General features: G+C 40.3%; 1 protein-coding gene across 1 annotated transcript in view; it reads right to left on the bottom strand.

Annotated features, from left to right (window-relative positions):
• The window catches only part of LOC133353522 (germ cell-specific gene 1-like protein), a 71,215-nt gene that overhangs the window by 24,260 nt on the left and 30,716 nt on the right, over window positions 1–16,239 (bottom strand). Inside the window, exons 2-3 of the mRNA XM_061569827.1 lie at window positions 12,887–12,934; window positions 8,883–9,035 (exon numbers count right to left, since the gene is read on the bottom strand). Of these exons, the coding sequence (XP_061425811.1) occupies window positions 8,883–9,035; window positions 12,887–12,934 (201 nt within the window). The remainder of the gene's footprint in view (window positions 1–8,882; window positions 9,036–12,886; window positions 12,935–16,239) is intronic.

Raw genomic sequence — 16,239 nt, 5'->3', positions numbered from 1 at the left:
ATCGACCTTACGGCCTCCTGGGAGTGCATCATCTCAGTGGTATAAAATCATTCAAGCTAAGCCTGGCGCTGCTGATGAGACGCTATACGTCGGATCCGACCCTGAATTCTCTTATATTTTTTTTTTGGAAACTAATGCACTCCCAGAAGGTCGTGTGGCCGATGTTTTGTGTAAAAGTTTTTAAGATGGAGAGACTGGTATATGAAGAAGACATGTCATCTGCTTATCTTTAAAATAATCAAAGCATTGGTATTCAAGGGACTTGTTAGTGTAAACGTCCCCGTGTCTTTAATGTCAACTTTACTGAATATGGCTCAGTTTGGAAGAAAATCTTGGACGACTATGATGATGAGATAAAAACCATTGACCCCACGCAAACTGACCGAGCGGCGGCGAGCATGCTAACCACGAAGCTATGCAGCCACCCAAATATATGCAGGCAGATAAAACGCACTCATCCGTGGGCCCAGACTGATTAACCATTCCATTAAGATGCGCAGAGCTTGTTTACAAGCAGGCCCAAGAAGGCGAGCAGTATTTCTTTCCCGTGTGGGGGGGAGCGTGAGTGTGCATGCATGTGCTCTTGCCCGTGCACGGCGATGTGAATGCTTATCGTGCCGTTTATTTATACAATGGATTGTGTGCGCGCGTGTCAACAATCGCAATGCTGTGTCCCGCACACAGCCTGAAAATCATGCGCTTGCATGGTCGCGCAGGTCATAGGGCACATATTAAAGAAGGCTCTGATAAAAACATGATGTGACGATAAATGGCTGTGTTGCTTCAATCGCTCCACGACATTTGTTCAGATGCTCTGGTTGTAATACATTTTTACATGAACACAAATTCGATATTACCCAGATGGACTGTGCGCTGAACCTAGGAGTAAAGGACAAACTAAGATTGTGCCAACTCGATGTGTTTTTTTTTCGCGTGTGTCGTTAAATTATATTTTATTGAGGATGACCCGATATCGTTACGAAAGAATAAATGTCATTTTCATTAAGGAGAATGCATTTCTCACTTTCACTAATTGAGGTATCTACACCTCATATTATATTTAGATAAAACCCACATTACGATGAAATTGCTCTTTGCAGTAAAACGAAATCCAAGAGCCCTTGTCACAAGTTACGTTTAAATTAACAGTAGCACAATGGATGTTGCCCGTGATGAACCAGTGAAGTCACCAAACTGGGGTTCTGAAAATTACAAGTGTAGCCTCTTATCGACAGCGCATGTCGCCTTGTATAAAGAACTCTTGTCGGCAGCTTGTTGAATAGACGTCGCTTTTTGTATGGGTACAGCTGTAATAGCCTAACATTATCTCAGCCTAATGTAAATTTGCCTTAATTCGCCATCTGGAGCGCTTCTCATTAAATTATTGTTTTAAAATTTGTTCAGTCAAAAAAAAAACCCCCGTCACCATTCAGCAACTTTGAATGAATGAGAGGTACTTTGTTGCCAGACATAAACCATCACAATTGCCATGGATTGGCAATGCATGTATGTCGAACCTCTTTCGCACCATACATAGCCAGCCATGCTAATCGGAGGTGCAGCAATGAATGTTACCACATTGTCAGTAATTTTAAGAATAGTTTAAAATGTCGTAAGAAGCCTTGTAAGTTTGTGGTGCTCGAAGAGGGAGGCAGAGCACATTGTGATCTGATTTTAAGCATTAACACATGACATACATATTTAATATATATTCTATTCTTGCGTATTGCAATATGTTCCGGTAGCTGAATGCCAATACAGTATATATGGATTCCAGCACAGCTTCAAGGACATAATCATAATTCTTACCGAGTGCTTAGAGAACAGACGCGCTGGCCAAAGAAGGTGGCCGGGCATTATAGGATAGTTATAAAGCAAGCTTCGCATTAGTCTGATCAGTGCCAATGCACAAACAGGTATTTTGTACAGCAAGAAAGTAACTTGACGATATCAGGCCATTGGTGAGTTTTTTTGCTGTATCTTTCTCCCCCCCAAATTTATCCTAATTGTGTCATCAGTTTCATGTAACGAGACGAATAATCCGTTCAAAAAGTTATCGTCAAGCAGTGCATCACCCTGTGTTCGAAAATGTCCTGTGGAAGGAGATATTACAGAACTACGTTTAACATGTGATCATCCATCGACATGAGATTGCAACGGTTCCCCACCCAGAGCGTAACACGGCTGTTGCAGGACGATGAAACGACTAGACCAGGAATTTAGCTCGGACACAATGTGACGTGCTTTATGTTTTTCTGTGCAGTCATCGGTGACTCGGCTGAGAGTCAAGACACTTGAGAAGCTGATTTAATCACAAAGTGGCTGCTTGGGATTCGAACCCGGGATGTGTCAGCGATGCCAGCTCAGAGCTGTGTGTCCTCTGAGTCACCGGCCACCAGAGGCGGCAATTACTTTATAAGAGAAAGCCATTGCGTGAAATCACAACGGCAATTATTTATTCATATCCAATTATTAAACATGCGTTTGTTTATTCTGCAACAAAAGTATTACAATTATCATTACTATTATTTGTTATTATAGAAAAAGCAATAAATGCAGGCACTTTTTATTAATAGCCATGTTTGGCCCCAAAGTGATATTCCCTATTCAATATAGACATATTTAATAGAGAATGTGCATGGATATGTCCGTTTGACTAGCTTTGAGGGCTTAAGAGTAATCTTCACCAGCCGGTCCATTAGTTTATGCAAATATCTCGTGGGTTTATGTAAAATATAGGGTGTCCATAAATAAATAACTTTAATCACACGTAATTTTGAAGCGGTGCGTTTGAAACGTTGGCAACAATTCCTTACATGTTTAACAATATTAACAGAAAAGTTTGAGTGATCTTCAGCGGCACGTGACAGAAGAAGAAAGAGATAAATAGGCTATCATTTTCATCTTCTTGGTTCTTTCGGTAAAGTCACGTAGAAGGAAAATAACAAAATAATAAAAATAAAACATAATAAAATACAATTCTCACGACGTTTCGGCCACAACGCAAGCAGCTATCATTTCCATACGACTGCACTTGTATTCGTAAGGCTTTGCCGACCTGATTCTCGAACGGTGTATTATACATTCATGGTCACAACGAATATATCTACAGCTAAGTACTGAGCCTGTGATATTCTGAGTATGATTTGAATGGTGCAGTCAAGGGATCTGGTTTCGATTATAATGGCGGTGAAAACAACAACGACGATGATGATGACGGCGAAACAATAAACGCCTCAGATTAATCAAATGATGACGCTTATATCTGTGGACCTTTTCAGAAGACATCCCAAAGCTTCCCTGCCCTAGTCCAATAATTTTTTCTCTGCGCATTTGACTGTAGCATAATTTGCAAAAAAATATTTACGTGTTAATAGTTTAAGAGATGCTACTTTTATGGAATTGTTCCCACATTGGACTGAATATCCAGAGTCACCGGTCCGATCTTCTAACTATGGTGAACCCTAGATTTGAAGCTCTCGTGACTGCAAGGATTCATTCTCTTAGTTTTTTCGGTAAAGTCACGTAGGTAAAAAATGAAATAAAAATTAATTTAAAAAAATAATAAAAATCACGACATTTCGTCCCACCTGATGACGGAGACTTGTGTTGCCTCCGAAACGTCGTGATTTTTATGATTATTTTTTTTATTAATTTTAATTTCATTTTTTACCTACGTGACTTTACCGAAAAACTAAGAGTATGGTGAACCCAGCAGCATAGATGGGTCCACCACAATTAGTCGGCCAGCAGTTTGTGTGTCGTGGGGTAAAGTGTGAGTACACCCACACACCACGCTCTCAAGGGGCTCTGTGGCGCTCCCTCTAGCGGAGCGCCTTCCACCAGTTGCAGCGTGAGGCATTGCAGCGCTCCACCTTTAACCGTTTTATCTTCCCGGTTCATTTTTCTTGGTTCTTTCGGTAAAGTCACGTAGAAGGGAAGTAATAAAATAATAAAAATAAAACATAATAAAATAATTCTCACGACGTTTCGGCTACAACGCAAGCAGCCGTCTTCAGGTGAAGAATGAGACACTACCAAGCTAAGAGCTTATATATATATAAGCTCCTAGCTTGGTAGTGTCTCATTCTTCACATTCTTCACCTGAAGACGGCTGCTTGCGTTGTAGCCGAAACGTCGTGAGAATTATTTTATTATGTTTTATTTTTATTATTGTATTACTTCCCTTCTACGTGACTTTACCGAAAGAACCAAGAAGATGAATCCCTGCAGTCACGAAAGCTTTAATTCGAAATTTCCCGGTTCATTGTTTCTAAAGCTTTGCTGTTCTTTCGTTCATTGTTGTAATTTAGTTTTCCCATAAAACGCCCTTTGTCTATGCTGTGTTGTTGTTGTTGTTGTCGTCGGAATACTAAGGAGGGCAATGATACTGGAGCCCTAAGATGTCTTGCCATCTTTGCCGCTGACCTTCAGGTTGAACTGTGCCCAGAGGGCTTTTTAAAAAGTCCCCACGCGCTCGGTAACTACTTTGCAAGAGTGATGCTCACGCATGTGCCCTGTTTAAATGAGCAAAAAACTGCCTCAAGGACCCAGATATCCAATAGTCGTGTGAAATTATTTAAAATGAATAAAAAACTCTACCATTACCATTTTTCCCCGTAGCACACGGATTAATTTTTGAGCTTTAATGCAGTACTCTTGATGACAAAAAAATACGGCTTATCAATCATTATTCTGATTGCGATGTGTTTTATTTGAAAAAGAAAGTGCCGTCAAGAATCTAAAAAGGAACGTGGTGTTTCAGAAAGGTTGCTGTACAAGATGGCGAGAGATTACGGAAACCTAAAATTACTCAGCGGCATGACACAACTGGCAGGCTTTGATTTTTTTAGAGCGAGCACCGAAAATCACGGCGAGATTAAGTGCGGTCAACATTTACTTTTACAAATGGGAAAAAATAATTGTGTTTACATGTGTTAAACCTTACATGCTTATGAACCACCTGAGAATACTGGAAATGGTAAGGTGGCATTTCTTCATAGCATATCTTTAATTCTGTTCTGCATTCCTCGATTTTCATGACTATGTTAACATGAAAAATAAATACTGATTTGTCAACAAATAAACCGACTAAATCCACGAACTTTTTAAAGCACTTAGGTGCATTTAGAGTCAATTTACTAGTTGTGTTAAATCGTGCACATAATCATTACCGACATGCTAATTTGTAACGGGACATTTTTTGTGAGGGAACGTGGAATAATTGACGCACATTTTACCCAAAAAAATATTCGACTGCAAAAGCAAAACACAAAGTGGGAGACAAACCGAACGGCAAATAATTCCCTTGAGTCGGTCGAGAGAACAACATTTACGTGTTTCACTACAATTCTTTGAAACACCAGTGGGGAAAAAAACATATTTTTAAGAATTGAAAACAAGTTTTTATCGTGATTAAAATCTCTATTTTGCGACCTTGCATTGAGTCAAAAGTATAATTTGTAACATTAAGTTGGGTTGCAAAATAGAAGCCAGAAACATGGATTTGCAAAAAAAACGGGGAAGTTTTCCAATCCATTCATTCCGGTGCCATTTTGCAGGTGGAGAGTTTTTTTTTTCCATAAACTTACCACCAGTACAATGTGAGAATTTTCACACCAGCGCTGTGCCCTGACATACGTTAAAGAATGTAACTTCGCACAATGTGACATTGCAACTGGAGCCCTCATTAAATTCATAGCCCAATTCACAGATAAAGTAGTGTGTGAGTGTGTGTGTGTGCCACCATAATAGCATGGTTTAATGACATTGCCTACTTTTGTGAGCTGCCCAGGGAAAGATTAGGCGTACGCATTGTACAATGTTCACACATATGATGAAATATATGGGGAAATAATCCAACATTTAAAATTTTCATGGCAGTGCTAACATGCCATGTAAATAGCCTAAAATGTTAACATTAAATCAATCCGTTTGTGTTTTAACGCCCAAGGTGTTAATACATTTGGTCTGCCCATTTTTCTGTTTGTCGCGTAGGGTCACAATAATTTTCGTCAAGATGATCCAATAAAAAATAACTTTTCGTATAAAGTCGGCTTATTACCAGGGACTTATTCGACAGATTAAACAGCCACATTTACGAAAAAAATGTTTCACAAACGTTTGCAATAAAAACGTTGCACTTAAACAAATAAGGCTTCTCAGCCAAGGCGATTACATCACACGCAAGGCGCAAGGTGCGCTCCTTGCTTCTCCACGATGACATTGCATGTGACGTCATGTCACGAAATCACGCGTGATTCAACTTGCGACATCGTTTCATTGTGCTGCTCGTAACGTAACATTTACTCGTAGTCGTCGTCATTGTATAAAAAAAAAGTTATGAGATAATTATCACGAATGATACGCTTATGAAGACGAGCACATATTGGAAATGGTCCCAGAGCCGCATGGGTATGCGGTGCTTTTCCTTCCTTGTTGAATCTACATTTTTTGCTAGATTTTGCTGAGCTCCAATGTTTTGTTCTTTTGCAATGCTATGCCTCAGTATTTATGCAGTTCACTCTGGGGTCATTTTCAAATGGGCGATTTGGGCAGTGAGCAAATGCCATGCGATGCATGGCATAGCTTTTATAATTGTAGCACTCTGCTGAGAAATGCCACAGGGTCATCGGTCTCTACGCTAACCGCGTGCGGCCGCGCTTTTTGATTTTTTTGTTGTTGCAACCATTACACGGTGTTGCCAACAGCGGCACAGTCAAATCCGTAGACACAAGCCGAGTGAGAAATGTGCTAAAGACTAAAGCCGTATCGGATCACCCGACAGCGACATTACTCAGAAGTAATGTGAGAAATGCGGTTAGCGACAATCGGTGTCACGGTGTGATGAATAACGTGCAAATATTTTTTACAGCAATTTAATTAAAGGTGTGTGGTGTGTTGATTTGACAACAACGTTATGACACTGCATTAGATAAAACATGCTTTCAAATGTCATGTTTCAATTTAACCAAACTATATGTGCCCTTTATTTTTTAAACGGTGACAACATATAATCATATTTGAAGCCAACGATCCTGAAAAACGAATCGTGTTTCCAGAGGTTTTAGCTTCGAAATTTTGAGAAGAAAATGATAAAAAAAATGTCCATCAGATTTTTTTTGTATCGGACCAAACGTATTATTGTATGAGTGTGTATTACTAAAGGACACAATACAAATACATTAAATGAACGTGTTTATGCCAAGAGGTGCCAAATTCTGCAATACGGCTCTGAGGCCCACATAGGTTTGTAGCAGGCAACTGTGTGAGCACATTGACTGTCCGCCCATCTACAGCAGAGTGCCACGGAATTTAAAGGCGTTGACATTATTGGAACCTCATTTGCCAGTAAAAAATATGATAATTGGTTTTTTACCCTTCCATCTGGCAACAAAACTAACTGGTCCAACCCATGTGAGACTAGGCTCTAAGGAAAGCTGTCTCGGGTGTGGACCAATCAACTTCAAGGACAGTGCACATTATCAGAGTAATGTTTTTTGTTTGCATTATGACTGCAGGTATTGTGGTCTATGCAAACATGACTCCTTGTAAAAAAGGTGTCAGTTTTGTTGCCAGATGGAAGGATAAAAAAACAATTATCGGCGTTGACATTGTTGAGCAGTCAGCCCGTTTACCACTTCTTGCAGACGTTCACGGTTCGAGCCCAGGGGACGACCTGGTTAACACCGCGGGTGATTGAATCCAACATACGCAGGCGCGTACTTCGCAGTGGCCTGTGATACTCCTCAACCACCTCCGTGGACAATTATAGTTGTTGCCCTACATCGACGGTGATAACAAACGAAAAATAATCCTGTGATGTTATTCCTTGCTTCTACCAGAAAATTACACTATTGTGAAATATTTAGTGCCTCCACAAAAAAATTACACGGATACCAAAATGTAAAACATTTATATTCATAGCGTGGTACCCAAGCTATGGAACGCTTTGTCACTTGAAATCAGGCAATCGGAATCGGTAGATATATTGAAAACTGCTTTGAAAGCCCATCTCTTTAAAGTGGCCTTCCCTCTTTAGGTTGGTCACTTGCCCTGGTTCTGACTTTGTTTCCTGCGTTTCACGAATTGTGCATTGGGATCCTCGGATGGAATTCGCATTATAAATTAGATTTATTATTTTTTAATTGTATTCAACTTTTACTTTCCCGGTTGATTTCAATCCAGGCATTAAGACAGTTCTGGATATTGAAAGCAGTGTGACACCTGGGAGATGCGGATGGCAGGATATGCGTGGCCGACTGGACAGCACATTCACCACTCAACCAGTCTGCAGTTTGAGGTACACAGCTCATCCGTAATGTATAGGTTGCCTTAAGAAGAGTGGCTTTTAGAACCCCCCTGTGACGAGCATCCCCTCTTTGTGCTGTTGCCATGGTTAAAAACAGGGGTCGAAATAAAGCAAATGAGAATAATGTATCCTACCATTTATAATGGAAGATAAACATTGTGACTCAAAAAATAGGGACATTCAATACCATAGAAACTGGATATAAAAATAGATTTTATAAGCAGAGGTCTTGTATTTATGTCCTGTGATATTTCCACCTGCAAACTCCCTTGAGATCAAATATCTGATTTGCAAGTTAATACATGGTGTCATTAGACACATAGCAACCTAATTAAGTGAGAGACATTTTCATGGGAATTTTTTACCTACATCACCGCCTTCAGAGTTCCGATATAAACAAACCATCCGCACTCTGTAGCGGTGGAAGGAAGGCAAAGGTAACTTCTGATTCAAGCAGATCTAAGCACGCATGGCCTTACTCCAAGTGGGGCGTGCTCACATGCCGCTTCTACTTTAGAAAATCGTAAAACTACGTAAACAAATACAATCAACTGAACTTGGAGCGGTGTACCTGACAGGACCGTGAAGACCGCTGCGAAGGCGTTGAGCTTAAGCCCCTCGATGATGTTGGTAGATCGACAGCGTTCCAGGCACATAAGAGCAAATCCCACAGTGAGCAGGATCAGGTACAGCGATTCTGACACCATCGACAGAAGCAGGACTCCTGCAAGACAGATCCCACGCGAGTGCATGCCTCAACCTCCAAGCACGGGGCATGACGCTCGCGCAGTACACTTTGACGTGCCATTCAATTGACGGAGAATATTAAGCGTGTCAATGTTGTGCCCAATAACGGTGTTATTTTGTTGTGCTCCACATTTGGATCAGATCTCAGGGCGCACGGTCAATTGGCAGACTATTTTGGTAACGGCGTGGACAACTGTGAACACACGCCACGCGGCATACACTCGACAGCACGGCTGTAACGTAAACATCCAATCACAATTGTGTCACAAGCGCAACCTCGAATGAAAGGTGCATTTTGACGGCGCGAGTCTCCGCGGCTGCGCCACGCAGCTCCCCTGATGCGTACTTGGGGTTGTTCCCCGCTCTGGGAGCTGAGCGACCTGACCGAAGCTCCCCAAGCACGCAGAGGGACACGTTGGGCATCGTAGCAGAGAGCGCGCGCTGCAACTCCAAATCGCGTCGAGGGGGAGACTGAATAATTAATAAAGATTTTGTTCCAGTGACCTGGCAACTCCATAGCTGATCCGGTACGTGCACAGTGAGATTTGTTTTGCGAATAATTTGCTGCCAATTTTATGACGATGTCTCAATTGCCATATCAGGAGCTTACGCAAGTGTTTATTTTTTTTAAGGATGTAAGCACTTTTTAAAGGAGTGCAGTTTTATAAGAGCACTTTGTGCAGCAGTATTGTGCTCAATAGCCAAACACGAATGCCTTGCTGCCAAAAGCTGTGAAGCTATCTCTGAATATGGCGTTCCATTTTATGCTGCAGGCCATTACAAACCTCGGCACGAGCACAGTTACTGCCAGTTCACATCCCAGTCCAGCACAAGCTCGTGCCAACGAAACAATCCGTAATTTAAAGATATGGCGACAAACACTAAACACTGTGGATGCCCTTTAACGGAAACCTTACGTAGCAAGCTTCCCAGCGTGAAATCACTTAGCGCACCCGTGGAATACACATACAGTGTGCTTTAGCTGATGTGCACGTGACAGGGCACAGCACACAAATCTTGTGTTCACGTGCCCACAGCCACATGCACACTCAAGAGGCATGTTAAACGTATCATAGCAGTGCATGGTCGTCTTTGAATGCCGTATAATAAAAACAAAATACCCACATTAATTCTAGATTTGAAGCTTTCGTGACTGCAAGGATTCATATTCTTAGGTTTTTTCGGTAAAGTCACGTAGGTAAAAAGATTAAAATTAAATTAATAAAAGTAAAATTAAATAAAAATAACAAATATTTTATTTTTATTTTACTTTTATTAATTTATTTGGTAGGGGGAGCTAAATAAAGTAAAATAAAATAAAAATTTGAATATTTTATTTAACTTTTATTAATTTTATTTTTTTACCTACGTGACTTTACCGAAAAAAACCTAAGAATATAAAAATACCCACACACATTAGTACACGATATTTAAAATTGTTTTCCCCATCATTATTATCATCATCATCACACATATTAAGCCGTAGTCAATGCACCGCTGCATGAAGCTGTCGCCCCTCGCGTGATCCCGCAAGGTGGTGGAATGATCCACCCAGCACCTGCACGCAGTCTGATTTCATCCAGTCCTACTCGATTTGGAATTAGCGCTATGCAACAAAAAGGCGTACAACAATGTTTATCATATATAATTCATGAATGCCGTGGTAATAGTCATAACACATAAATCACATTGCATTTTAAAATTACTCGACAAGATATCGTGGTCTGGCTGATATAAGCTATTTCACCGTATTATAATTTATCACCATTTTCTTTCCTTCCTGCAAATGAATTACAGGTCTCTCTCAAGGCCCTCCGGCTGAAACTATTCATAAATCTCGCCGCATTCAACCTAAAAAGAGACACGTACAGATTTGGTAGGGGGAGCTAAATAATTGCAAAAGACAATATTGAAGTTGATCTGTTAAAGCAAGTTCCGTCTCACCCTTAGGGGTGGTTCCTACAACGCAGACAGCGTTGGGGGTGATTTGCAACTGCAGGAGGTTATGTTTTATTTGCTTTGCCTTTCTCAAAAATTAAAACGCTGGGGTAGCAAGAGGACGGATTGGAGGTATCATGCAGTCGGTGCAGGCAGGTGGGCAAAGTGTTATGATTTTGATGACATACTTTACACTCGTACGATTTGGGCCCCTGTTGTTTCTGTGAATTTTAAAATACATTTCACTCATCCGCTTTTACTCTCGTGAGTCGAATTGATTTCATGCGAACGCTGGCTGTCCCTTGGCAAAGTTCTGGTCATTACTTTACATATTTATGGGGCGGGGGGGGACCCCTTAAAGAAATGTTTTACGTATAAAAAATATATAAACAAAGTATATTGACCTCCTCGTGGACTAATGCTGTTTGAGCCTTCAGCATGACAAATGACGTATTATAGTGGTGACAGCAGCAGGTACACAGTGGGAGGATTAATAACCTCTGTTCCGCTTGGCAACGTGCGTAATGCTATTCCCTCCAAGGCAAGGGCTGCCAATGCAAGTCTGTTTTTGGTAAAACTGCTGAATGGAGGTCTCCTTTGTCGAAAAAATGACCTCTGCAAGATTATCACTTCAAATTAATTCACTAGTTTGCACTTAATCACCTCTATTGTTTATATTAGGTTTTTATTTTTATTTAAAGCTTTCGTGACTGCAGGGATTCATATTCTTGGTTCTTTCGGTAAAGTCACGTAGAAGGGAAATAATACAATATAAAACAATTGTTTCATATAAAACAATTGTTTTATATTTTTACTATTTTATTATTTCCCTTCTACGTGACTTTACCGAAAGAACCAAGGATATTAGGTTTGCTGTTAAGTTTGTTAATGATTGTATTTGGGTGGTGAAAAATATTATGATAACAGTGAAACTTGACGTCTGCGTGTCAAATCAACGGTTATTTAATGAGCAGAAAATTTAGCTTCCAGTTGGATTTGGGAAAGACCTTAATTTAAAAAGTTATATATTTTACCTTGCAGCATGCTCTCTTATGATATAATGTTACTTCTTATGCTGAATCAATAATCTTGCTGCAAAACTAAGAACTGACTGAATGAATGCCAATCTCTGGATCACATCGTCTGCTGTCGGTGCTTATCCTTAAGCTATGTGTGTGTGAGTGGACCTTTATAACTGCGCATTGTTGAATTGTGCCAAGATGCCTGTTTTTGCAATTGATGTTTTGGGGGTGTTATTGGTGACCTGGTCCAGGCTGCCACACTGCTACATAAAATAACATTTTTTTCAGCGCTAAAACTTAGTAAGCATTAATACGTGTCAAAGTCCCGCAATATCAGCCTCATTCAGAAGTTGTAAAAATCTATTTTAGTTTTTGAGGGCGCCTATCATTAATTCTCGCAGACAATCCAAGCCATGTAATTTCTTCGGTATAAAAAAAAACGAATGCCTTCAATCTCCAAAATGTTGGAACATGCTTCTGTGAAAGATAGTTCTTAAACAAATTTCTACGGATTTCATGAAAATTGTCACAGAAAGACTGAATTTAAATCGGTGAATACTTCAATGCGCTTTGTAGTGTATATTCAAGGTTGAGTCGAGTCATCCACTCGTCTGTTCAGTTCAGACTGAGCCCATTTTTCCACAACATCCTGCACGTGTAGATTAATGTTAACTCTGAAACAACCTTTGAACATGTTACACCATTAGCTACTCAGTAACCTGCATAAAAAAATGTCGCTCGTTTCCTTGACATTTTAAATAACTTTAAAGCAATTTTGTGTTAATAAAACAATTGTTAATAGCATTCACACGTCAACGCATAGAAACATTTAAACGGTGGAAGCGTTAAGGGAAATAATTCAGCCTACCTTTCTCTGATGCTGGAGCCAAATCTATAAAGCTCCGACACTTTTCGCCTGCGGAAGAGAAAATAAAACGTATTTATCAGGAGTCGGGAAAGACAGAGCATCAGGCCAAGTCCGTTTCCAATGGAAAAGCTGTCATCACCATCCAGCTGAGAAATCAATCACGAATCGATAAGGTGTAACACCTGCAGCAACGACTGCAGTGCAGTCAACTGACAAGGCTGGCTCTTAGACTCTGACAAAGCGTATACGCAAAGTGAGGTGCATTTAAAAGCAAAGCGCTTACTTTAAAATCCTGTGCACGCACACATACACACACACACTTCACATCTACATGGCACAGTCGCATGAAATTGCTTTTTTGAATGATAATATTCACTATTTTTAAGTAGTATAATTATTATTTAAAAAAAATAAGCCAGGGTTAAATTGGTCACCATGGGGAACATTTTGAAGCTGCTGAGAAGTTACGTTGAATATATAAATCGTGGGTTCGTAAAATATTTTACCGAAATGATAACAATACACAGTTGTTATTTTTGTTTACAAAACATCTTGTAAAAGAAAGTTGAATACATTTTATCCGGCGATAATGTTTTTAATGTTCTTTCTTAGCCAAAAGCAACATTAATACACGGGGCGTAATTCTGTGGATACACAATATCTGACTCTAACACTGTATTTCGTCAAACATGTTTTATGGATAATGCCTTTATTTCTATGCTTGACCTTATTCCCAAAATAGCAATGCATGAATCCATTTCGTACCAATGCTGAGAAATGAATTTGTTTTTCACTTCATTCATCTTTGAAACCCATCATACTGCACATGACAACATCTTGAGTGATAGTTCATTATACAAGGCAATTACCGCACTGAATATGGAAACAGTCACTGCAACCTCTGATATCTGTGTCTTTTTATGTTATAATAAGTCGGCGATAATAAGTAAATAGATAATTTACGAAACGGCCTCTCTTTAAAAGGAGAGCCCAAATAATGGATTGTTCAAAATATATAGATTTTATTTAATCGTGGACTCCCTTCACTCTGTTGATGCATCACTGCGATTGTATCTTTTTTCCGTTTCTATTTCCTGTCGCTTAATTGAAAGACGCTCTGATTGTAACGTCAGCCAAATGAGCAGCAGTGTCCCTTCATACTTTTAAAAATGCAAAGGAAATGGCAAAAAGACCGCAGAACATTGGAAAGTACGATAACACGCAGTCGGAGACGCGGACAAATTCCGATTGTTTTTGTTGTTGATGATCATTATTATTCAGAGCCCTCGGAAATGCTATCTTGCCAAATGCCAATTTCATTGCATTGAAAAGTGTACGGCAATACCTTTTTGGTTTTCAGTGATATAAGCAGATGGTAATAGGTAGCTTTAAATGCCCAACAAGTAGATTGAAGCGTGATAGCGAGAAAAAATGGATTAAAGCTATTCATCAAACTCACTATCATTTTGTGAAAAAAGAAACAAGATCACATAATCTTTTTAGTTTGAACATTGTTCTGGAGACTTTATCAAAATGGAAATTTCAAAGCCAGTTATTCGAAGCAAACTAAACGCATACATTAAAACATCCCACATTAATCATTAAGTGATAGAAATATGAGGTGTGCAATGGTATGTTGTTGTTCATTTCAACAAATCAACTCTTATATGTACAGAAAGTGAAACACGTGGATTAGCAGATCCGCTTAGCACGGTTGGCAACGTATGGTGCTAAAGAAGTTCAACAAACATGTGTAGTGGGTTCACTTGAGAGACACACAAATTCAAGAGGCAACACTTTATTCCACGCCCACAACAGGATAACTACATAACCGGTAACCACCACGGGATAACTACATAATCGATAACCACCACGGGGTATCTATATAAACGGGTCAGGTCAGTCGGTACACTGCCTGACCCACGATGCCGAGCACGGAGACCAGAGGCCGAGAATAAGACGCAGCACGGCGGGTTCCATTCCAGCAGACATCCCCGATGGGACCCCGGGACCTTCCTTTTATGCCCCCCGCGTGGCCTGGCTCCGCCCTCGGTCACGCCCCCTTCTGGAACTTCCCAGAAGATTCTGGGCCCTACACCACGTGTCCCTTCTGTCACCTTTGGCCCACATCCTTACCCTGTCTTGTCACGTGTCATTGCCAGCACAATCGGGCTACTACGTCCTCAAATGGCCCCTACTCTGCCCGCCCCCAGAAGCATGCTCCCATAGAGACCTCTTTCATGACATCGTGTACTCTGCTGGCAGAGAGGGCTACTACACACGCAACTCCTCTCTCTGTCATTATATGTCACTACACATGCATGGAGAACAAATGCGAGACGGCATATTGTGCTTGGGACGAGATGTGTGTCGCTTAAAAAGGATAATGGCCGTGGTGATGGAGTGGCAGCCCAGGGAAGGAACATGTGCCCGAACAGGATGTCCACTGTGTAGATTGAGTCACGAGATCACCTCGTTGCAGGAGGTAGATGGAGCGTTGCATCACGGGATCTTGAGAGGATTGGCGATGGCTTTGGAAGGCCTTCATCCAACAATGGCCGATGTTGACAATTACATATTACCAAGTGGAAATGTGTTTGTTTAAAGTAATTTAACAGGTCGCATGCAGTAAATACATTACTTTAAAATCGTAGAAATGGTATTGTCTCAGGTGTTTTTTGATCATTCTGTATAGCATCTCATTAGTTTTTGAGATACTGCTATTCTCAGCATGTCTAATGTTCACTCAATGGACCTTGTATTTTAACAGACTTGAACCTATTTGCTGAAGTATATATATTTAATGTGATTCCCATTATCTGTAACAGAATCTTCAGCATTCTGTGAATTTCGTTAATAGGCACAATTAAGCATTTCAGCCTACTCTAACTTTCTTACTAATTACCCCATTCCATTAGTGTAGTTGTGTTGCAAGCGATTAATGAGTGTGAACGAATAATGTATGGTTTAGGGGATGATTGAGATTTTTAAACAATAGGCAATTTATTGTGTTTTTTTATGTTGAGATAAATATTTGTCAAATCTCTTGCAATTCTTAATGAAATTAATAGGACTTATAAAATTACTCCTTTCTGCGAATGCAAAGCAACCGTTGCCAATTGAACAAAATAGTAACTAAGGATTTAAAGCATTCAAATGCAAATCAGAGCAGTTGCAGTGATGTTTTTTTGTTGGTAATTGCAGAGTTAAATGGAGGCGGGTCACACAATCCAAGGATGCTGCTGCCATGGTGTGATGAAAAGCGACAGTGGATTTGCAAACCACTGCAAACGATAGTGCACGTTTCTTAAACCAACCCCCGCATTTCCCACCAGCCCCCGACCCAAGTCTAG

Source organism: Lethenteron reissneri, chromosome 44, assembly GCF_015708825.2.
Source record: "Lethenteron reissneri isolate LAM-NWPU_2019-01 chromosome 44, ASM1570882v1, whole genome shotgun sequence".
NCBI lineage: Eukaryota > Metazoa > Chordata > Hyperoartia > Petromyzontiformes > Petromyzontidae > Lethenteron > Lethenteron reissneri.
The sequence above is the reverse complement of the archived record's forward strand: the minus strand, read 5'-3'. Positions and strand labels throughout refer to the sequence as shown.